A 24,900-nucleotide genomic window follows, 5' to 3' on the forward strand; every position below is an offset into this window, starting at 1 on the left:
TATAAAAAGAAATTAACCCTGTAGATTCACCCTCTCACTCACCAAACTCACAGATTTGCACTCTGTTCCAGCTGCAATCTGTACCCACTCCACCCCAGCCTTCCTTATTTGTATTAGAGAGATGTTCCCTAAACACCCACTCTGGCTTTTAGCCTCTTGCTCTTCTCTTCATCTCTCCTCTCCATTTCACTGCTTCTCATCCTGTTGCAGCCTAAACTCACAGGTTCCACTCTACAGACATGTATGAACAAATACAGACGAGCACTAGCACAGATGAGTTGCCAGATGGCAGCATTCACCTCCGCAACACAGAAAATAGGGGGGGGGGGAATTATACATGCAAGGACAAACTAGCAACCGACCCACATAAAAGGAATGAACCCTTTAAATAATGTTGCTGCAGGACTCTCACTGATTATTAATTGTAGAATTTTTTTAAGCAAGTTTATCACTCATGCCAGAGAAGGCTAGCTTGGCAACACAGGCAAATATCTAGGTCAAGGTCAGCATTAGAAAGAATGTTCAAACAATTTATGTCAAATGACCTATTAACTTTTTGTTGTGTATCACTAATATTGCTTCTGACTACTTCATTTATCTATGTGTGACCCGCATGAGTCTAGTTAGTTTCTGAAAGTCAGATGAGATTCATTAAAAATCTGCTGAGAAAGGAGGTTCTGTGTCAATTTTAAGCTTTTTCTCATCCTGTTTACAGCTGATGGTGCACAGCTCGTGCCACATGAACCTGGAGTCTGGAACTTTCAAATATCTGTCAGCTGTCTAAATGTTAATCGTGCATTGGGGGAATGTTCCGATATGAACCTTTTTAAAACATGGTATCTCCTGATCACCAAACTGAAACAGAAAATTGGCAGGCACTCTGTCCCCTGCTGCTTACACAGTTACTGTTGTGTTGTCCATTAAACACTCGCACCTCCCACTCAGTCCCTCCCACTCTTAGACACTCTTCCAAACCTCACTCCCTCCCACCTCACACACACACTTCCATGTCCTCACTGCCTCCACTCTCAGACATATTTCCAAACACTGACTTCCCCAGCCCCCAACAACTCTCAAAACATTTCCAAACTCTCACTCCCTCCCACTGTCAGATCCATTTCCAAACCCACACTCCCTCCCACCTCAGGCACAATTCCAAATCCTCACTGTCTCCCACTTGGGCCAACCTATTAACTACCTCACATACTACTCAAATCCCATCCCCTCACTACCTACCTTGCGCATTGCTCCCCTCTTCCTATCCTGCTCCCTCACTGCTTCCCTCCCTGACGCCCTGTTGCGTTTGTGTCTTGTTTCTGCCGCTGCATTTCAATGAGGGAGTGAGGGCTCAGGAGAGAGTGGTGGCCAAGGGGTTTAGCAGCAGCATGGAGACCAGTGCTGTCAGAAGGTCACCAAGAGGGGCAGCAGAGTGTTGGCAGGTGGATGGTGAGCTAGGTAAGAATCAGAGTGGTGAGAGAGTCAGCAAGCAGATAGATGTAGGAGAGAGATCAAGAGGCGACCTGAACAGTAATGTTTGATGCAGGCACCCGTCCCAGACACAGAGCTGCATGTTCAACGAGCACAGCTTAGGGCGGCACGGTGGCTCAGTGGTTAGCACTGCAGCCTCACAGCGTCAGGGACCCGGGTTCGATTCCAGCCTCAGGCAACTGTCTGTGCGGAGTTTGCACATTCTCCCTGTGTCTGTGTGGGTTTCCTCCGAGCGCTCCCGTTTCCTCCCACAGTCCAAAGATGTGCAGGCTGGGTGGATCGGCTGGGCTAAAATATCCATAGTGTTCAGGGGTGTGTGGGTTACAGGGGGATGGGTCTGGCTGGGATGCTTCAATGGGTGGTGTGGACTTGTTGGGCCGAAGGGCCTGTTTCCACACTGTAGGGAATCTAATCTAAAAAACAAGCTTCTGTAGCTGCAGTGTCAGCAAATGCAGTGTTTTAAAAAGTGGAGGTCCATCAGAGCAACATTATTTATTGCTCTAGACACAGTAGCAAAGTTAATTCTGTACATAAGCAGAAGTGACAGTGGGCCGTTTATGAGCTCTTAGGGAATAGCTAAGCACTGTGTATAAACGTTTTAATATTTAAGCGGTGCTTAAATAAACTGATACAAATCAATATGTAGCTGAATGTTCTGACCAATCCTTAGCCATGCTAACAAGCACACTTGTACCATTTATCTTTTAGACTACCGAACTGTCAGAAACACACTCACAAAACCGTAGAAAATTGCAGAACATTTATCTCATGGAGCCTGTGTGAAAGAGATGGTGTTTCAGAAAAGCCAAGTATGGGACTAATGTAAATTTCCTCATCTTTTCAAAGAAAATATTATATGTAGTATGTTTCTTCCGACTGTTAAAAATTGGGACAATTCAATTTTCTCTTCCAGGTTGACAATTCAGCAGGCACCTCAAACAAGATCATCAACAGAATTGGCATGTGAACACTTTATAATACATTGATTGACATGTATATCAGACTTTATACTTAGTTTAAATACATCAGTAATTAAATACTGTGTATGTAATATTTTTCAATGACATTAAATTCAAAGTACCTGGAAGTTCTGAAATGATAAGCCATAAAACAAACCAAATCACTTTTGATCTTTGTGGGATAACAGACAGAAAGGGAGTTTTGTAAGTTATTTACAATTTGATTTGTTGCTTTCATTCATTTGTGTGCAGCAAAACATGATTTTATTCACCTGTTTCTAGATAAGACAATCCATTTGTTTAACAGCACCTAAGCTCCAGGAAAGGAGGAGCTCACAGCAGGGTTTTAGGCCCAATATATTTTCAGCTGCTTCCTCAATGACCTTCCCTCCAACAGAAGGGCATTCATGATTGTACAATGTTCATCTACATACATAATTCCTCAGATGAAATATCGCATGCCCTGCACACAGCAAGATCTGGGCAACATCCAAGCTTAGGCTGATAAGCAGCTTTCACACTTCACAAGCGTCAGGTAACAACAGAGATCCTAAACCCCATCAGGAAGGCACGGGCCTCGGCGTAGATCGCTCAATACAGCATTCAAAACAGTGGGAAAATGAGCTGTTGCAGCCGCTTCTAAGCTCACTGAGGATACTGAGTGTCAAAAACTAGCAAGAATTGAAGGCAACTATAAAAAGGTTCAAAGATAGTAAGAACTGCAGATGCTGGAGCCAGAGATAACACAATGTGGAGCTGGAGAAACACAACAGGCCAGGTAGCATAAGAGGAGAAGGAAAGTTGATGTTTCGGGTCGGGACCCTTCACATTTTTCGAGAAGAGTTTTCCCTGAGCTAAGGGGGAAGTCCTGTGAGTTAAGAGGAAGTGGTGGCATTCTGATAATCCATTCTGGATGTCAATACTGTGAACCAGCAACAACATTGATCAAAGTGCACAAAAGAGCAGTCAAATAGCTTGAAGGGAACATTTTAAGACAGAGATGGGGAGGGTTTCCCTCTCTGAGAGTAGTGAATGTTTGGAATTTTTGATTGCAGTAGATTATATAGGTCGGCTCTTTAAATATATTTAAGGCTGAATTATATTTTTAATCAGTAAGAAAAACAAGGGTTATGGGAACAGGCAGGAAAGTGAAGTTGAGGATTACTCGTTGATTGGTGGAGCAGACTCAATGAGCTGAATGGCCTACTTCTGATCCTATGTTTCAGTCTTATAATAAGGAAAAGATGGTTTGAATAAACAAACATTTTAGTCCTATCTTAACAAAACAGGATTTCTAAAAACATTCCAATCATAATTGTAAATCAGGAATTGAAAGGAGAGGAATTTAGCAAAATTATAACTATAATTAAAGAACATAATAGCCTTTATTGTCATAGCTGCTCAATGAGTATAGTGAAACATTTACTCGTCACCAATTACAGTGAGAACTTACATACAGAAGTACTTATGCACACCTTCTTTTGTTACAAGATTTTAGACAATAAAGAAATAAAATGTCCAATATTACAGAAAAATGTTCAGTACAGTGGACCACGCTGGCACTTAGCTTCCGGTCTGCACAAGGCCCTGGCTTCATGCTGCGGAGGCAACATGGCACACTGGGAGGCCGCTGTAGGAGGCCAGAAGGTCACCACACTACGCGGGAAACTGCTACAGGAGTTTGCTGCATCGCCAGAGGCTAGGAATCATCGTCGCAGGCCAGGGATCATCGCTCCTCGCCAGAGCTCATCGGAGGTCACCAGACACCAGGAGTCAAAGGGAAAAAGCAGCAGAGAAAACAGTACCAGGAGGAGGAAACAGAGAAGCAAAAGAAGAACAGTCGGTGGTGTGGATGAGCTCTGGTTGGAGTGTCCTGCTCTGCTGCCATCTTAACTGGGAAATACCAAGCAAACTGATGGAGCTGCAGGCTGACTAGTTTCCCAGTCCAGACAGATTTTATCCTGGGATCTTAAAAGAGGTTGTTAATGAAGTAGTGGTTGCTTTGGTGCTTAGTTTTAAAAATTTCCTCAACTTAGAAACATTGCAATCAAACTGGAAGGTCGCAAATATAACTCAAATATATGAAGGTAAGGAGGGAGAAAACAGGAAAATATAACGAATTATCTTGATGGGGAAATCAGAGCAGGATTATGGGAAAGTTGTTGGAATAAAATCATTAAAGAGATTTTAGCTGCACAGTTGGAAAAATTCAAGGTAATCAGCAACAGTCACCATTTGGTCAATGGGAAATCTTACTCAATTTATTGTGGTTTTTTTGAGGTGTACCATTTACTGTAAATAAAAGGGAATCTGTAGGTGCAGTCTACCTGGATTTCCAGAAGTCATTTGATAAGGAACTGCATCAAAGTTTATTGTTGAAACTGCTAGCTCACTGTGTAGAGATAACAATATTAGTATGGATGGAAGATTGGTCCACTGGCGGAAGGGAGAGGGTATCCATAAATGGGTCTTTGTCTGATTGGCAAGATGTTATGAATAGAATTCTACACCGTTCTCTGCTGGCGCCTCAACTTTTTACAATTTATATTCCTGATTTAGAGGGGGGAAAGCAAAGGCATGGAGGCTAAATTCATAGAAGACACTATGATAATTAAGATAGTTTGTTGTGAAGAAAACAAAGAAATTGTACATAGATTTAGATTGTTTAAGTGAATGGGGAAGAATCTGGCTGATAAGGTATGATTCAGAAAAATTTAAATTGGTCACTTTGGTAGAAAGAATAAAAAATACAAGGTATTCCTTAAACATAAAACGATTTCAGAATTCTGTACTGTTGAGGGATTTTAGTTTTCCAGTAAATGTGACACAAAGAGTTTGTCAGTCAGGCAGCATCAGAGGAGGCATCTCCTCACACTTTTCATGCATTGAATCTCATCTTTCACCGATCCACTCACTCCACCAACTTGTCAATGTCCTTTTGGGGTTCCATACTGTCCTCCTCACAGTTTACACTTCCAAGTTTTGTATTTTCTGCTAAATTTGAAATCGTTGTCTTGCATACCAAGATCTAGATCATTAACAAATATCAGGAAAAGTAAGGGTCCCAATACCAAGCCCTGGAGAACATAGAAAAACATCTATTGACCATTGCTTTCTGTTTCACCTCCACCAGTGCCCTCTTTGGTCCTCACCAATGCAAGTAACACCGATGCCGATGGGTAAAACACCAGCCCAAACTCAATTGCACCAACACTTTGAGTCCACTTTAGGCACACTTTGCCAATGCAGCCACTGCTGTTGCCACTGGGTCTCATACTGCACTGAAACCCGTCTCTGCTTCTACCTCCATGAATCTGCGCTGAACACACAGACGCTGCTGGGAACACAAACTGACCTCTGGCATTGCTACCACAAGTCCAAGGTGCAGTGCAAAAGTTTTCCACGTCTCCTAGGACAGTATCTTCCAAACATAAAACCACTTCCATTTAGAAGGACAGCAGACAGATGGGAACACCACCAGGAGTTCTGGGTCAAAATCCTGGAAACGCTCCCTGACGGCAATGTGGGGCAACCCACAGCGCATGGACAGCAGCAGTTGAAGAAGGCTGCTCACCCCAACCCCCTCCAAAAGCAACCAAGGGAGGGGCAATAAAATGCTGGTTCAATCAGTCACACCCCCATGCCCAATGAACGAATAACCATAAAATCGTGCCAGGTGTAAAAGGAGTTCCAATGGGGAAGGGAATTTCTTCCTTCCATTGGGGAATGGAGTGGGAGAAGAGGGGTGGATTCTGGAAGAAATGGAAAGTGGGGATTTGGCCAATGCTCTCCCTTATCTTGCCACCTGGAAGCAACTCTCGCCCACAGACAATGACGGCCACTCTCCTGCGGAAACTTTTAGATCCATCCCGCTTCTCAACCCCTTTCCCTCACCCAACCGCATGCACAACGTCAACTACCACATGCTCGAGAGCGCGGGAGGATTGAGCACGTGCTCTATTGTCAATCACATCCATCTCCCTGCCCCCATGCTCCACTTTCATGTCATTCTGGCCTATCATTGCTGCTCCTTCCCCACTAAGGAACCCGATGTTGGGCGTCTACTACAGTTTATCCAACTGGGGAAGGAGTGGGAACAGCAGCTTCAAATTCTTCCCTTCCACCATCACCATGCCCCCACCACACTCTCCAACAGCCAATTTCCTGCCCACAAAATCCGGCTAAATCATGAAATTTTCAAGCTCATCTGCATCGCATTTAATCGGCCATTGGCAGGAATGAAACAGAAGTGAATAAAATTTCCATTTGATGGCAAGAGAATTGCAGTGTATTTTTACAGGAGTCATCATGATACTAGAGCCCGAAGCAAAACATGAGCCACCTGCCTGGTTTGAGAGAAGTGGCTGTGAATGATTCATTAGATTGCCACCCATAAACCATGTTATTGCTGGCAGAGATAATGGGAACTGCAGATGCTGGAGAATCCAAGATAACAAAGTGTGGGGCTGGATGAACACAGCAGGCCAAGCAGCATCTGAAGAGCACAAAAGCTGACGTTTCGGGCCTAGAGCCGCCTTCAGAGAGGGGGATGGGGAGAGGGTCCTGGAATAAATAGGGAGGGGGGGGGAGGCTGACCGAAGATGGAGAGAAAAGAAGATAGGTGGAGGGGAGGTAGGGAGGGGATAGGGCAATCTGGGGAAGACGGACAGGTCAAGGAGGTGGGATGAGGTTAGTAGGTAGGATATGGAGGTGCGGCTTGACATGGGAGGAAGGGATGGGTAAGAGGCAGAACAGGTTAGGGAGGCGGAGACAGGCTGGGCTGGTTTTGGGATGCAGTGGGGGGAGGGGGAGATTTTGAAGCTTGTGAAGTCCACATTGATACCATTGGGCTGCAGGGTTCCTAAGCGGAATATGAGTTGCTGTTCCTGCAACCTTCGGGTGGCATCATTGTGGCAGTGCAGGAGGCCCGGGATGGACATGTCATCCAAAGAATGGGAGGGGGAGTTAAAATGGTTCGCGGCTGGGAGATGCAGTTGTTTATTGCGAACCGAGCGGAGGTATTCTGCAAAGCGGTCCCCAAGCCTCCGCTTGGTTTCCCCGATGTAGAGGATGCCACAAAAACAGAGAAGAATGGGATGCTAGAGAACTGGTTAAGACATCTACACTATTCAAATTGTCTTCTTTATCATTCCAAATTTTAAGATACTTTGACCTAGCCTTGGGCTGTCAAATTGTACATTTTTAAGTGGCTTGGGGCCTGTTGTGAAGTAGTTTGAGATCTTTAAGTATATTAAAAATACTCCATAAAGACAACCAATGTAAACGCCTATCTAGCATGGGCGAAATCAACTCCTGAAACTCACTGCTGCCTTTCACCCTATCGCAGCGCCGCCCTGGCGGTTTGCCGCGGTGTTGCAGCTCCGGGGCTCCACCTGTGAGAGTGGGACGGGGCGTGACGTCAGGCAGCCCGCGCAGTGCTATGTGGGATACTGGAGGGTTCGGACCTGGCCCTCCGGACGGCGGAGTGTTGTTGGCGGAAGGGAAGAGGCGACAGTAACGGGTAGGAGGAGGGACAGCGGGGGCCGATGGATCGGACAGCCGGAGCCAAGAGGCGAGGGCCCGGCGGGGGAGGCCTGAGCTCCAACTCCCGGTCCCTTTCGTCCAACAGCCTGCCGGTTGCCGGCGGGGCCTCCCCGAAGCCCAGTCCCGCTAGCTCGCGGCGCAGGAGGCAGCCTCCTCGGCCCGCCGACTACAAGCTGCAGGTCATCATCATCGGCAGCCGGGGAGTTGGCAAGACCAGCCTGATGGAACGCTTCACAGACGACACCTTCAGCGAGGCCTGCAAATCCACTGTCGGTAGGTCTGGGGCTGGGTCTGGTGGGGTGGGGGTGGTAGGAACCTCTCCCAATCCCTCCCCCGATCCCAGCCCCACTCCCTCCCCCGATCCCAGCCCCACTCCCTCCCCCGATCCCAGCCCCACTCCCTCCCCCGATCCCAGCCCCACTCCCTCCCCCGATCCCAGCCCCACTCCCTCCCCCGATCCCAGCCCCACTCCCTCCCCCGATCCCAGCCCCACTCCCTCCCCCGATCCCAGCCCCACTCCCTCCCCCGATCCCAGCCCCACTCCCTCCCCCGATCCCAGCCCCACTCCCTCCCCCGATCCCAGCCCCACTCCTTCCCCCGATCCCACTCCCTCCCCAATCCCCCCCCCCCCATCCTGGACCTTGTGCCCCCGGAATTCCCACTTCCGCCTGATTTCCCCCGCGCGCCCCCCCCCCATCATCTTCATCCAGGTACTCCCCTCGACCTACTCTCTTGCCTCTGGAATTCCAACCCCCTCTGTCTTCCCCAGGATCGCACGCCCCCCCCACCTTGTCTACCCCAGGATGAACCACCCCCCCTCCCTTCCCTACTCCAGGTCACCTGTTCCCTTCTCCTAAGACCATACTCTTCCCTGGTCCAACCCAATGTCCATGACCCACATTGTCCAGAGCACACCCTCTCATCTGGACCCTTGTTTTCACAGGATGCATTCTTCTTCAGGACCCTCACTCACCAGGCCTTCCTTCTCTCCCACCTCCTTGAAACCAAATGTCTTGGACCTCTGTCTCCAGATCCTCATGCCTTTGGACCCCCTATCATCTGGGGCCCAGGACCAAGCCACTTTGAGATAACAGGAACTGCAGATGCTGGAGAAGCCAAGATAACAAAGTATAGAGCTGGATGAACACAGCAGGCCAAGCAACATCCCAGGAGCACAAAAGCTGATATTTGACGCCTAGACCTGAAACGTCAACTTTTGTGCTCCTGGGATGCTGCTTTGCCTGCTGTGTTCATCCAGCTCCACACTTTGTTATCTCCCTTCTGTTGAGGACCACCTCCATCCAGTCTTCATGGTACCTGATCTCCAGAAGCACTTGGTTAGCAGGGAGTTGGATGTTTGTTTTAACCACCCTTTTCATATTGAACCTGTACAATAATCTCACATTGCATTGAGTTTGTCTGCAAAGAGCACTTGATGCAGCAGTAACAGGAGAGGATCAACACACTACTTTTATTTGGGATCTGTTTTCTTCCGCTAGTGGTGTCATTAGCGTTGTAGTGTGAGCAGGGAGTAGCAGTTATTGCAGAGTGACATTTTTCCCTTCCTTGTGACACACATCTATGACAACTTGACTTTAATTACATTGTTGACTCCTGCCGATGCTCTAAACTCTGGTATTTCCTTGCTAAACCTCTTTACTTTTCCTGTCTTCAATTGCTCTGTCAATTTCTGTTTTTGCTTCTGAAAATACGTTGACTGAGCATTGACTCTAATATCTCCTGTCGTAGCACAGTGTCCAGTTTGGTATCTTGCTTTGTTTTACTGTGTTAAAGGCACTGCGTGAATGCAACCTGTTGTTGAATCAATTTGTCATCCACATATATTAAGCACCTGTCAATATTCTTGGAAGGTTCTAACATGTTTATATTTGAGTAATTTGACATGGGTATTTTTGACATGATTTTGTTAATTCTTGAATTTACTTTGATAACTATTTTGCATCATAAACACTAATTCTGAGATTTGGAATTTCTCTTGTTTCCCTATTCCCTATATATGAAAAAAAGGGTTGAGTCATGCAGCATGGAAACTAACCCTTCGGTCCAACTCGTCCATACTGACCACGTTTCCCAAACTAAACTAGTCCCATTTACCTGCATTTGGCTCATATCCCTTTAAACCTTTCCTATTCATGTACCTGTATGAATGTCTTTTAAATGTTGTAACTGTACCTGCATCTACCACTTCTGGTAGTTAATTCCATACACGATCTACCCTCTGTGGAAAAATTTGCTCCTCGGGTCCCTTTTAAATCTTCCTCTCACCTTAAAAGTATAACTGCTAGCTTTGAACTTCCCTACCATAGGAAAGAAACCTTTGCTATTCAACTTATCCATGCCCAACAAGATCTTACAATCCCCCAAATCTCCTTTGCTCCCAGCCTATCTAGTCTCTCTATGTAAACTCAAGCCCTCGAGTCCCAGTAACATCCTGTAAATCTTTTCTGCACCCGCTCCAAATTAATAAGGGTAACTAAAGGTAAGGGTTCCTACAGCAGGGTGACCAGAACTGGACACAGTACTCCAAAAGTAACCTCACCAGTGTCCTGTACAACTGCAACATGATGTTCCAACTGCTTCACTCAGAGTCTGAGCAGTGGAGGCAAACATGCCAATTGCCGCCTTTACGATCCTGTCTGCCTATGATGAAACTTTTGAAGAACTGTGTACCTGAACCCATAGGTCTCGCTGTTTAACAACACTCCCCAGGGCCCTACCATGATTGTAAAATTTATTTTCTGACTACTTGGTGAGAAAGTTCAAAAGCAAAATATAAAAGGATGCTTGAAATCGGAAATAAGAACTTGATGCTGTGAATTCTCAAGTGTCCATAGATAGAAATGGTTAATGTAAAGCACCCTTTGACAGAAGCATTCTGATTGCTTCAACTGAACTTTCTCAGGTTAACAATCAAACCAGAATGAGATAAGAAGTTAGATTTGGAAACTACATTATGTGAGCAGCTTAGACAAGTCAGTGTAGATTTATGTAGAATTTGCATAGTTTGATAAATATAATTGAAAAGATTGAAGGGGCAAGAGAACAAATGAATTATTGGTTAAGTGAAGCTTTAATTTTTCAAGTCTGAAAATGTATGATAGTAATCAGATCACTGCTAAAAGTTGATTTACTGGCGTGTAGTTAAGTGTCATAGAATCCCTTTGTGAATCAAAGATGCTTCTGATTGAAATGATTTGGAACCTTAACAAAGAAAGAATGGAGTGGGATCAGAAGCTGGTTTTGGTATATGGAAGCATCATATTTTGATTTGAAGAATACAAACTTGAACACTTCTTTGCTGTTCCGACAATTGATGGATCAAATTGCACGAGCAAAGTGACTTGTCATTTCAAAGTCCTTCAGGTTTCTTATCATAGCAGATCAAATTCAGGATGCCTTGTCAGTCCATTACTAGGCCCACCTGCACTTCACCTTCTCAGATCATCTGTTTTTCCAGAGCTAGGTTGAAGCTTGAGAAATTAGCTCGTCCACTGATCAAGATCAGGAGTTACGTCACATATGCATTTTAGACTGTCAGACTCACATAGCAGCAGTGGTACTGCACTGACAAGCTGCAAGGAAAGAAGTGGTTTGCTGCATCTGAGATCAACATACAAAGCCTATTGGGTGAGATTTGGTTTGGAGGGGAATGGAGTTGTTTTTATCAAGATTTTTGCACAGAGCTACAGTTGAGAAAAGCTCTCCAGAAGTTGAAACCTGTTAAATTTCTTCTCACCTGTCTGACACCTTTGTTGGCGTTTGTCTGAGGCACAATGAGACCAGCATAGGAAAGTTATTTGATGAGTTGCCCGTTTGATAGTGAGCTATGTGCAAATATACAAGATCATGTGCTTGATATTGCCTGTTGATATTTTGGAAATGTAAAAAAAGGCCGTCCATCACTACACTTTAGGGAAGGAATATCTGCCATCTTTACTTGGTTTGGTCTGTATGTGATTCCAGATCCTTTGCTATGTGGTTGACTTCTAACCTCCCTCTGAAATGGCCTAGCAAGCCATTCATTTGTACTGCAATTCCAGGTTGCAGCCATTGGAGATGAGCAATAAATGTTAGCTGAGCCAGCAATGCCCACATGAATGAATAAATAAAAAGAATAGATTAATTCTGAGAGTCAACAATGAGTGAAATAACACATCAATATAGATTGAATGGCATTGATACATTCTGGAAAATTAGATATATGGGGGTTCTGCTCACATTACCCAATTCAAGTATCAATGGCAGATCCTCAACACGCAGCAGTATATAAACAAAAAGCCCATGGATTTAGGGTCAGAAGATGCTTTAGAAATTTAAAAGATGCCATAAAATCATACTATGAATTATGTAATTTTTCAAAACCTGGTAAATAGTGTTCCTTATTTTGGATATTAGACATTTGAGTTGATTGGTTAGGGAGTGAAATCGACAAAATCCCTCCCTCCCACCGTCCCAACCCCCAAAGTGAAGAATTGTGCGATTAAAAACAGTATGGGAAATATTCAGCAGGTCTTAGAACATTGTTGAGGAGAATAAGAGATACCATTTCAGATGATTGTTGGCCCTAAGAGAGACTAGAAACTTAATATACTAGTTTCTAATTAAGAACTGATGTAGGGGTGGAAGAGAGGGATAATGTTCAAGAACCTATAAGGTGCAATAGTGTGGAAGGCAGGACTGGTAAAATGTCAAAGTGATAATGATGTGAGCAAAAGGAAGTAGCGATGAAACAAATGAAGAAACAAAACATGGCATTTGTAGCTCTCTGGACCCAAAAAAGCCATAACCAGTACCTGTTGTCTGATGAAATGAAACTACAGTTGAAATCTTCAAATTCAATATTGAGTAACAATAGAAACCCAGGAGTTCTAAATTGACTGTTATCTTAAGTGTAATCAGGTAACTTGATCACCAAGGCGTTTCTCTTATGTGAATATGGAAGTACTAATGTAGGAGTTTGATGGAAAATGATATGGCAATAACTATAATATCCCACAGAACTGTAACTGAACAAAAATTTAGGTAAAGCAAAAATGAGATTTTGAAGAGCATATTAAAAGAGAAGAGGAAAACAGGGATATTTTAGGAGGTAAGTGGAGCCCAGACAGTTGAATGGGGTTAAGGAAATGGAATGTACAGCTGTTCAGAGTTAGAAGAGCCCAAAGTTTTTGGTGAGTTGTAGGGCTGCAGGCTACAAAGGAGTGAGACCATGAAGGGATTGTAACATATGTGTGAGAACTTTAAAATCAGAGCCATTATAAGTCAGCAAGGACAAGAGTGATAAGTGCATGGATATTTGTGTAAGAAAAACCCAACAGAGCCTGAGTGCATGGTTTTAAAAAAAAACTTCAGCACCAACTTTCGCTCCTCAACAAACTCTTTCACTTGAGACAACTAAGCAGGCAGACAACTTATACCTTAATAGAGTTTAACAACATAGAAACAGATCCTTTGGTCCAACAAGTCCACACTGACCATATTCCCAAACTAAACTAGACCCACCTGCCTGCATTTGGCCCATATTCTTCCAAACCTTTCCTATACACATACTTACCCAAATGTCTTTTAAATGTTGAAGCTGTATTTGCATTCACCACTTTATCTGGCAGAACATTACATTGACTAACCACTTTCTGTAAAACAAAAAAGTTGCCCCTCATGTCCTTTTTAAATCTTTCTCCTCTCACGTTAAGCATATGCCCCCTAGTTTTGAATTCCCCCACCTTAGGGAAATGACCTTTGCTATTCATGGTATCTGTGCCCCTCATGATTTTATAACCTTCTGTAAGGTTACCCCTCAACCTCCTAAGCTCCATTGAAAAAGCCCCAGCCTATTTTTATAACTGAAACCCTTCATTCCCGGCACCATTCTGGTAAATATTTTCTGAACTCTCTCCAGTTGACTAATATCCTTCCTATAACAGGACCACCAGAACTGCACACTCTATTCCAGAAGAGGCCTCACAATGTCCTGTACAACCTCAATATGATGTCCCAACTCCTGTACTCAAAGATCTGAATAATGAAGGCAAGCATGCTAAACACCTTTTTAAGCATGCTGTCTACTTAGTCGTATTAATTTCAAAGAATTATGTACCTGAACCCCTAGGTATCTCTGTCTACAACACCATCCAGGTCCTGCCATTAACTTTAGAAGTACGGCTGTTGTGTTCTACCAAAAAGCAATACCTCATGTTTATCCAAATTAAAGTCCATCTGCAAATCCTTAGCTTGTTGACCCAATTATCAAGGTCTCTTTATAATTTTAGATAACCACCTTCACTGCCCACGATACCATTAATTTTGGTGTCATCTGCAAACTTACTAACCATGCCTCCTATTTTCTCTTCCAAATAATGTGTGCAAATGAAGTATAGACAGTTGATCTCCATCTTGAAAATCTCATTCATTTAAATCATGCATACTTGGTCATGATTTCCACATCAGTAGAAGTGGCTTAGTCTGTTTAATCTAATAAAATTTTAAGCACCCCAATTAACAAGCCCTTCAACCATTAAAGCTCAACTCAAAGTCAAGTTTATGATACCTGTCTCCACAAAGTAAGTGTTTAAACCCTCATTGCTTTTGCTGAACCTTGTCGGGCCTTTCCTGAGTTCAGTGTGTAAAACTGAGCGTAGTACTGAACAAAAAAAGCTGCAGGTGCTGGAAATCAGCAAAAGCAAATATAGTTGGAAAACTCAGCATCTATGGAGAGAAAGCAAAGTTAACATTTGAGTCCAGTGACCCTTCTTCAGAACATCAACAAATGATGTAGTTTTAAGCAAGAATTGTTACAACTGAAACTTTATTTCTCTATGTTACTGTTGCTTAATTCCACCCATCGTGTTTCACTGCCTGGTCACTTTTCCCTGAAATCCCTCAATTCTTCTGTTCTAATTGCTGAATTTAGACACTGACAAACTGGTTACTGCTAGGCATGATACTTCACCAGTTTATTGAGGTTGAGTTTGCAACAAATATCATTTTCTGAAGCATTTGAAATTTTTCTTCTGCATACATTTGGTTTGTTAAAAGTAACTTTACTCTCTGCTATAATTAGAACAAAGTAAATAAACTTTTTTTCATAAATTTCAGTTTACATTGCACTTAAAGCATTCATTATGCTTCAGAAATTCGCATGTCAGTCTTTTTGTTTCCAAATGAATTTTGTCTTAAGAATAGGTATTGATTAAAAATTACTGCTTTTGAGAATGTTTCCAGTTTTCTCAAAGTTGTTGCCATTATGGCCTGTAAATCATGTCTAATGGTGCATCTAGTCTCCTTTGTGAAGATGAGATACATGAATCCAGTTGTGCCAGCTTGGTAAGCATTGCCCTTCACTGGCTGCACCAGAATTTGTTGCCATCTCTAATTCCCCCAGAGGAGGTAGTAGTACCTTCTTGAACCACCGCAGTCCCTGTGGAGTTGGTGAACCAACAGTGCTATTAAAAAGTGAGTGCCAGGATTTTGACCGAGCAACAGTGAAGAACGATGTTAAGTTAGTTCCAAGTCAGGATTTTGTGGGGCTTGTAGGGGAACTCGCAGGTTGTAAGGCAATTCAATATTGAGGGACAGTGGATGGATTCACTCTTGTTGGAAATTGTCCTTCCCTGGCACTTGTGTGGGGTGAATGTTGCTTGCCATCTTTCAGCCTAAACCTGCATGGTGTGCAGATATTGCTGCATTTGGACGTGGACTGCTTCAGTAGCTGAGGAGACGTAAATGATGCTAAAATCAGTGGACGTCTCCACTTCTGGCCTTATGATAGAAAGAGTATCATTGATAAAACAACTGAAGATGCTTGTGCCTCGAATGCTGACCTGAAGAACTCTTTATGTGATGTCTTGTAGCTGACATGATTGCCTTAGAACACCACAGCCACCTTCATGCTAGGTAATGTGTACAGCACCTGTAGAATACTGTGCTATAAAATCATTTTCCAGGACATGGAGTTAGAAGGAGAATCAACAAATTTTAGTAACTTAATTCCACTCTGTTCACACTTACTGTGGTCTCAACATACGATCATTTGTTTGCGGTACTCACTATATCCCTTACAACCAGTAAGTTTTCAACAAAAAGTTGAGGGTGGGGCCAAAGTGAGTGAGTGTGTGTAAATCAAAAAAAGCACCTCACTGCTGAACGTGCGGTCATTGCCTGATGCCTCTTGTTGGTCTTCAGTGACATAAAAGAATTTGTACCGAATTTGTCAGTTATATAACCTCCATTTGAACCAATGAACAAAAGCACGTGAATAACACTGAAATCAAAGTATCATTAGAGGGTCAGTGTTTGAGCAACACCCTCCTCAGACCAGAGAATAATCAGATCAGACTTGTGTATTTCTTTTGTAAAGGTAGTTGTAAAGTGTTAGTACACTATGACAACAGAATACATAAAAAGTCAGTAAATAGGTGCTGTTTCAATGAATGAGAAAAAATGTAACCATTTAGCAGTCAAAAGTAATGACGTTGAAATGTTTGTGTTCTTCATTATGTAGTAATGCTGTGTAGCAAGGGCTGAACTGCATTATGTGTTAAGTACGTTACTTATGCCTTTGGTCTGATTTGTTTTCTGAGGTAAGGTACTTTTAGAAAATGATTTTGGAATGTACGAAATGCTAGCCATGCTGTGTGTTTTGACTAACAACAAAGGAATGAGACTTATTTTTATGATGACTGTGTTCAACTTAGAAAAGAACTGAAGGATTGTGGTATGCCTGTGACTTTGACTCTGTTGTCCTTTTTGATAACTGGTGTTGAGGATTCCATGTGCTGTTGAAGCAACCATGGTGAGTTGACAGTGCACACTGCAGCTAGTGTGCACCATAATTATGTGACAGCAACAGAGAAAGTGGAATATCGGGTTCAGTAGCAGAGGAGCTGATCGGAGAGTCTGCTTTGTGGTGGATGATATTACAGCTGTACATGTTCATCATATTCTTGAATTGAGACTTGTTGGAGGAACATTGCAAGGTCAGGCAGTGAGCCACTTGTGAGAGTATCCAGCCCCTGCCCTGTCGTGGAACCTGTGATTGATAGTGTCAGTCCACTCATTATTGTCGAACTTCGGATGTTGATGTTAACTTAGTGCTGATAACACTGTCTGCAGGAGTTCCTGCAGAAATATTCTGGCACTGTGATGATTGGTGTTTCATAGCTGCAACCATTTTCCTGTGTGTTGATTTGGATCTGATCATTGTTGGGTTTTCCCATGGCCCCCAGTTTTTCTAGGATTCCTGATGCCAAGTCTAATTAAATCTCATGCTTTGGTAAACATAGTTTCAGCATAAAAGTGCTATAACATGTAAAATGTTATTTTCAAACAATTTTTCGACATTGCTAATTTGCCTTTACTTTAAATAAAGTATTAGGAGATTATTCAGGTATTTCTGTTCCCAGAAATGACTACTACATGTATGTATACTTTGATACTCAATTCATTGTTTTTGGCTTAGCTTGATTGTAACTACATCATTACATTGAATTTCTGTTGGTTATGGGACTCTCCAGTGTTCATTTAGTTCCATGGAATGCAGTAATTACTTTCCATAGTGTATCCACCATTTCACAATTTCACCTGAAGCTCTAAAGTCAATTAACAAGTAGGCGTGAGCTACGCATCAGCTAGTTTCCTAAAAGGGCATGCAGGTGTTCCTGAACTTGGTAGCAACTGTTTGTAGTTGTGAGGAGCATGATCAAGGTCAAAGGCAAGTGGCTTGAATCAGGTTTCACTTTATGTCACAAGTGATAAAATAGCCAGCAGGCACATTGGAAATGTAACTTGCATTCTGCGCCATTGGTCTTGTATATTAAAGCCTAAAGTAAATGCCAAGACTTTAGCTATATTACCCTGTACAAACAACAACAGTGCCATGTGAAAATTAGATAGAATTTAGTCCAATGAAAAGGTGATGAGAGTTGTATCAGTGATAATGGGAACTGCAGATGCTGGAGAATCCAAAATAACAAAGTGTGGAGCTGGATGAACACAGCAGGCCAAGCAGCATCTGAAGAGCACAAAAGCTGACGTTTCGGGCCTAGAGCCGCCTTCAGAGAGGGGGATGGGGAGAGGGTCCTGGAATAAATAGGGAGGGGGGGGGAGGCTGACCGAAGATGGAGAGAAAAGAAGATAGGTGGAGGGGAGGTAGGGAGGGGATAGGGCAATCTGGGGAAGACGGACAGGTCAAGGAGGTGGGATGAGGTTAGTAGGTAGGATATGGAGGTGCGGCTTGACATGGGAGGAAGGGATGGGTAAGAGGCAGAACAGGTTAGGGAGGCGGAGACAGGCTGGGCTGGTTTTGGGATGCAGTGGGGGGAGGGAGAGATTTTGAAGCTTGTGAAGTCCACATTGATACCATTGGGCTGCAGGGTTCCTAAGCGGAATATGAGTTGCTGTTCCTGCAACCTTCGGGTGGCATCATTGTGGCAGTGCAGGAGGCCCGGGATGGACATGTCATCTAAAGAATGGGAGGGGGAGTGGAAATGGTTCGCGATTGGGAGGTGCAGTTGTTTATTGTGAACCGAGCGGAGGTGTTCTGCAAAGCGGTCCCCAAGCCTCCGCTTGGTTTCCCCAATGTAGAGGAAGCCACACCGGGTACAATGGATGCAGTATACCACATTGGCAGATGTGCAGGTGAACAATTGCTTAATATGGCGATGAGAGTTCCCTGGTTTCAGCCCTGACATGTGACTATTGGAAGATATCCTTATGTCTTTATGAAATACTACTGCAGTAATTTAGAGGGGGGAAGGGAGGTAGTATTAAAGGCACCATTCTGGTATATATAATTAGTAAATATGATAAAAATATTTATTGTGTGATATAATGCTGTAAGTTAGTGTGCGCATTTCATCTATTTGTTCAGCATACGTACAGAAAGCTACAGTATCCCTCCCGATAAGTTGGGTGGCCAAATGTTTTCCATCCTTTCCTGTGATACAATTGTTTTCTTTCACAAAGATCAATGTACCCTGTTGGAAATTGTATTTTGTTTGCTTTTTTGCTTTTGCTTCTTATTCCTCCTTTTCCTTTTACTGTATTTTGTTCATAGGTGTTGATTTTAAAATCAAAACAATAGAACTAAGAGGGAAGAAAATTAGATTACAAATCTGGTAAGTGACCAACATGTTTCCAGCCATTGACTCATTCATATTCCTCTTCCATAACTCTCACTGATGAAGATTCTATTACATTCTCATTCTTGGTATCAGCTGGTTTTCCACTCCTGATGACAGCATGCACAGTAATGTATTGTGGCCATATATTATCTGATACAACCCTAACAATGTTTGAAACCAATTGGAGTGCTACCAATTTTAAAATTGTTTGAGTATGAATTTCTGCTTGAATTTTTACTGTAATAAGTTGCTTCTGTAACAATAGTAAATTTGTTGTTTGATCAACCTGGATTGTCAAACTGATGTTTGATTTCCACCTATCCTTCAGTATTCTGCTTTATGCCGGATATAATTATATTTTTTGTTAGAAATGAGGCCACAAACTATCAAAAGTGTCTTGAGAAGGCTGTTGTGTTTGGTTGACATTTTTGTCATTCCTTTAGCCTGTGCTGTCAGCAGTTATTTCAAATTGTTCCTCTGTCTCAATCTCTAGAATGCGTGCCTTGGTTTCAAGTCACCCTGATTGCATCTCTAATTGACCACCTTGAGACCGAGCCAGTAAACTGTCCTTTGTTTTATCACAACTTACCTTTTATAGCTAAAAGTATGCTTTCTGTCTGTGAAGTACATGTCATCATAAGTAGAAGCATTGAATATGCAAATCTGCCAGTTTCTTAAAATGTATAATATTCAGGACTTCATGGCACTACTACCTGTTAATTCAGGTAATAGTTTTATTCCTTGTAATGATCTTTAGCCAAATTAAAAGTCACACCATTCAAATTAACCTAAATTTTGTGAACAAAGAATTCCCTCTCTGTTGAGGTAAATAGTATCCAGAAGTTAAATATTGTAAACAGTAGAAAATAAGAACTGTCTGTCTGTGAAGTGTATAAACCACCTGTTCCAACGTTGAATGTTTTATCAAATTTTCTTTGATCTTGTGTAAATCAAAGCATCCAATAAACCTGCAGGACCTCTGCCGCTTTGTGCACTAATATGTGGTACACAGGACTTCATTCTTCCTTCATGGCATCTGGCAGTGTTGGTGAGAATGAGTAATGCAAATATTCTGGCAGATAAAGTCTGTGTGACACATGGTATGTTGCCAGTTGTCTTTGTTGTCATGATCTCTTTTGAAGTTATAAAAAGCTTACTAACATTCTGCAATCACCCTCCACCCCTCTCACTTCCCAGCAAGACCATGGCTTCAGATTGCTGCGTCACTCTGAGATTCCTTATTTTTCCATAGTCTCCAGTTAACAGTAGTCTAATTTCTAACTGTCTGTGTGTTCTCATCCCTCATCTGTGTGACTCTTTAAGATATGGCTGCAAGAGGCTGGCAAATAATAGCACTGTATCTACGGGAGCTTATGGAGGTAAAATGTACTACTTTATTCAAGCTGTGTTGTGCATTTGATAATACTGACCACTTGTGTTTATCCTTCTACTTCATCCAGGTCAAAATAAGGTTGCTGAAATTAATAAATTTATTTTGGATTTTTCAGTTGTCAATCTAACCAAAGCTAATTGAACAAAATTGAAGCTCCTTTTCTAACAGTCTTTCTTTTTGTCTAATCGATCTGTTCAGAGATATTAATACACACCTCTAGAGCAGGTGGGAATTGAACCCGGGCCTCCGGTCCAGGGATAGGGACGCTACACTGTGCTATCATTAAAGTTGAACAGTATTAATTATCAGTGTTGCAGTGATTCATCTAAAGAAAATGTGTAGCTAATAATCTACAACAATGTTTTAAATATTCTCCAAACCCTTAATAAACTGGCATTGAGCAGCTGCAACATAGTTGTTTAAAGAACTATTGTTGACAAATTATTTTAATAAAACAGAAATTTTGTTGGCCTTAATCGTGAGACAGTTACACGACCCTTTGTGTTGATGAGTTCTCAACTAGTGATGTGACTGCAGAGCTCAAATTTAACTGTTTTGATGAGGGTGGTGGCAGATTGAAATGAACCACCAGATAATGTAGCCAGAATGGATGTTCTACTTTGACTTAATTGACTGTCAATGTTTTTGATTTTTTTAAACATTTTTTTCTTCAGGGATACTGCAGGGCAGGAGAGGTTCAACAGCATTACTTCAGCATATTATAGGAGTGCCAAGGGAATTATCTTAGTGTATGACATTACTAAAAAAGAAACTTTTGAAGATGTACCAAAATGGATGAAAATGATTGATAAGGTAATGAAGATGCCATTATGCACATTCTTCTTCATGTTTGTCTAAATTCTATAAATGATGAAAGTTAGTTTAAGCTCCTTCAATTTTTACAATTAAATTTCATTTTTAAAGTTAAGTATTTAATTTTTAATTAGCCAATAGATATTCCAGATACATTGTAAGATTTCAGGACCTGTACTGTCCCAAAATACCAGTAATATTTTCCTTTGATTTTAACTGGTATTTAAGGAAAATTAACAGGGCAGAAGTGTTATTTAAGTTTGGATTGGCAAAACAATTCACCCTTTACAAGTGCATCACTGAAGTTGAGTGTTTATTTTCATCTTTACCAATGTTTTTATGATGTAACCACAGTTTGCATTTGCCTAGTGCAGTGGGTAATATTTGCTGCCCAATGTAATGCCTCTTTTTATAACTCAGTGACTGGTGCAGTACTCACCAGCACTGTCATAACCATAGAAGATTTCTAAATTAAGACCACTGCTGACCAGTGTCAAAGAAGGCAGGTTTGTGTGTGATTTTTGTTTTTTGACGTACGATGTGGATATGAGGAAATTGTCTGCAGTTCTCAATCTTCATATCCCACACAGCCTACAGTAGACCTGCAGATCGAAGGTTTCACACTTACCAGCATGACAGCAGAGGGAGCCGCAACTGATTGAAGTTCAAGTGCAAGAAGTCTAAATAACTTTTGAAAAAATATCAGAATGTTGTTAGCATACTACTATATTACTTGCAGAACAAAAATTACAGTTTGCACAATACCAAAACATCCCTTTTCTACTTTCTTTGATTCTCAAGCTAACCTTCATTGTGTTGCAGAAGGCTCATACTTTTTAAAACCATAATAATCACTATTGTGAGCCAAATGAAATTGCTGTTAGTTTCGAAGTAATTGGTAGTTTTTTATATAGCAAACTTGCAACAGCAGCTTATAATTATATATTGCCTTTAACGGACGATCCCGAGACATTTGACAGGAGCGTTATCAAACATTATGACATTGGGGAGAGGGCAGAGCAGGAGTGTCTGCAGTTAAGAACGTAAGTGCCAGAGTTTTTGATTACCTCAGACTTGCAGAGGATAGAACGTGTGAACCAGCCAGAGCTGTGTTGAAATAGTCACCCAGTTATGAATGATTGTGGACAAGTGGGAAGTCGAACAATCGATCAACTCACTGGAGGGGCTTGGCAAATACCCCGAACCACAATGACTGGGGAGGCAAGCACATAAGAGCAATGGACGGGGCTGAAGCCAAAAGTTCCAAGTGGATGACCCTAAGATTCTCAATATCAGATGCCAGACTTCAGCCTATTCAGTTCAGTTGACGTGGTAGCAAGAAACCGTTGAAGGCAAAGATACTGCAATGGCTTTTAGCTCTGAATGTTCCAGTAGTATTGTGGTGCAGATATAACTAGGCCCCTAAGCATATGGTTGAAGTGCAGTTAAAAAATGGAAATGTGGCAAGTTACTCAGTTATGTCCTGTCTACAAATAAAAGGGACAAATCTCACCTGGCCAGTTACTGCTCAGCAGTCTATTCTCAATAATCAGCAAAGTGACAAAAAGTGTCATCGACTGTCAGTGGCATTGTTCAAAAATAGTATGGTCACTGATGCTCACTTTGGGTACTGCCAGGTCATTTAGTTCAAACCTTATTATAGCTTTGGTCCAAAACATGGAAAAAAGAACTAAGTTCGAAAGGGAAGTGAGAGTAACTGTCCTCAGTATCAACATTTGACCAGGTCTGACATTAAAAACCAAAACTGTAGTTGAAAGGATTGAGGAGGAAAACTCCACCAGTTGGAGTCATACTGAGCACAAAATATGGCTTTGGTTGTTAGAGGCCAGTTTTCTCAGACACGATATCTCTGCAGGAATTCCTCAGGGTAATGCCCATGGTCTGACTATCTTCAGCTGCTTCATCGATGATCTTCTCTCTATCATAAGGTTAGAGGTAGGGATGTTCACTGATGATTGTGCAGTGTTCAGTACCATTTGTGACTCGTTAGATACTGAAACAATCTATGCACAAATGGAGCAATGGCCAATACAGCAGATTATAGATAGACTGGAGAGTTGGGCAGATAAATGGCAGATGGAGTTCAATCCGGGCAAATGCGAGGTGATGCATTTTGGAAGATCTAATTCAAGGGCGAACTATACAGTAAATGGAAAAGTCCTAGGGAAAATTGATGATCAGAGAGATCTGGGTGTTCAGCTCCATTGTTCCCTGGCAACGCAGGTCAATAGGGTGGTCAAGAAGGCATACGGCATGCTTTCCTTCATCGGATGGGGTATTGAGTACAAGAGTTGGCAGGTCATGTTACAGTTGTATAAGACTTTGGTTCGGCCACATTTAGAGTACTGTGTGCAGTTCTGGTTGCCACATTACCAAAAGGATGTGGATGCTTTGGAACGGGTGCAGAGGAGGTTCACCAGGATGTTGCCTGGTATGGAGGGTGCTAGCTATGAAGAGAGGTTGAGTAGATTAGGATTATTTTCATAAGAAAGACGGAGATTGAGGGGGGACTTGATTGAGGTCTACAAAACCATGAGGGATATCGACAGGGTGGATAGCAAAAAGCTTTTTCCCAGAGTGGGGGACTCAGGAAAGTTTCAGGGAGACCTGCGTGGAAAGTTCTTTATGCAGAGGGTGGTTGGTGCCTGGAACGCGTTGCCTGCGGAGGTGGTAGACGCAGACACGTTAGCGTCTTTTAAGATATAGCTGGACAGGTACATGGATGAGCGGGGAGCAAATGGACATAGACCCTTAGAAAATAGATGACAGGTTAGACAGGATCTCGATTGGCGCAGGCTTGGAGGGCCGAAGGGCCTGTTCCTGTGCTGTAATTTTTTGTTCTGATATCCAGGCCTGGTTGATAAGTGGCAAGAACCATTTGTGCCACACAAGTGTCAGGCAATGATCATCTCCAATGAGAGAGAATTGAATCATCGGCCCTTTACATTCACTGGTATTGTCATCATTGAATTCCCCACTTTCAATATCGTGAAGGTTACCATTGACCAAAAACTGATGTTGGCCAGCAATGTAAATATTTTGTTGCAACAGCAGGTCAGAAGCTATGAATTCTGCAGTGATGACTCTAATCCTGATTCCCAAAGCCTACCACCATCTACAGGTCCCAAGTCAGGAGTGTGATTGAATATCTTCCACTTGCCTGGTTGAGTGCAGCTACAACTACATTAAACAGCTTGACGGCATCCATGACAAGGCAGCCTGTTTGATTCACGCAAATATTCGCAACCCAATATACAGCAGCAAAATTGTGTTCCATCTACAGAATGCACCACAACAATTCGACAAGGCTCCTTAGCAGCTTCTGAACTTAAGTTCTGTACAATCCAGAAGGGCAGGGGCTTAAAGGTAGATTTAAATTAAAATGCACCATCCTGACTTTGAATCCTTTTTCTGCCCCAACACAACTGGTCAGAATCAGGGAACTCCCTCCCTTGCAGTTCTGTGGGTCTCCTTACAAATAGCTTTCAGTGGTTCAAGGAAGGAGTCCAGCGTACCACCTGAAGGGCAGTTAGGGATGGGC

The 24,900-nt window shown here is 42.6% G+C and overlaps 2 protein-coding genes across 5 annotated transcripts in view; both read left to right on the forward strand.

Annotated features, from left to right (window-relative positions):
* The window catches only part of LOC125451428 (protein THEMIS3-like), a 41,849-nt gene extending 39,274 nt beyond the window's left edge, over positions 1-2,575 (forward strand). For 2 of the 4 annotated variants that reach the window (XM_048528489.2, XM_048528493.2), the window contains one exon: positions 2,197-2,575. In XM_048528489.2, the coding sequence (XP_048384446.1) occupies positions 2,197-2,271 (75 nt within the window). In that variant the 3' untranslated portion in view covers positions 2,272-2,575. The remainder of the gene's footprint in view (positions 1-2,196) is intronic. The other 2 variants (XM_048528490.2, XM_048528491.2) reach the window with 2 other exon arrangements.
* Positions 2,576-7,888: 5,313 nt separating this feature from the next.
* rab12 (RAB12, member RAS oncogene family) overlaps positions 7,889-24,900 on the forward strand; it is a 31,440-nt gene continuing 14,428 nt past the window's right edge. The window contains exons 1-3 of the mRNA XM_059646221.1: positions 7,889-8,264; positions 19,066-19,126; positions 21,200-21,338. Of these exons, the coding sequence (XP_059502204.1) occupies positions 7,994-8,264; positions 19,066-19,126; positions 21,200-21,338 (471 nt within the window). The 5' untranslated portion in view covers positions 7,889-7,993. The remainder of the gene's footprint in view (positions 8,265-19,065; positions 19,127-21,199; positions 21,339-24,900) is intronic.

The sequence above is a fragment of the Stegostoma tigrinum genome, chromosome 5, assembly GCF_030684315.1.
Source record: "Stegostoma tigrinum isolate sSteTig4 chromosome 5, sSteTig4.hap1, whole genome shotgun sequence".
Taxonomy (NCBI): Eukaryota; Metazoa; Chordata; class Chondrichthyes; order Orectolobiformes; family Stegostomatidae; genus Stegostoma; species Stegostoma tigrinum.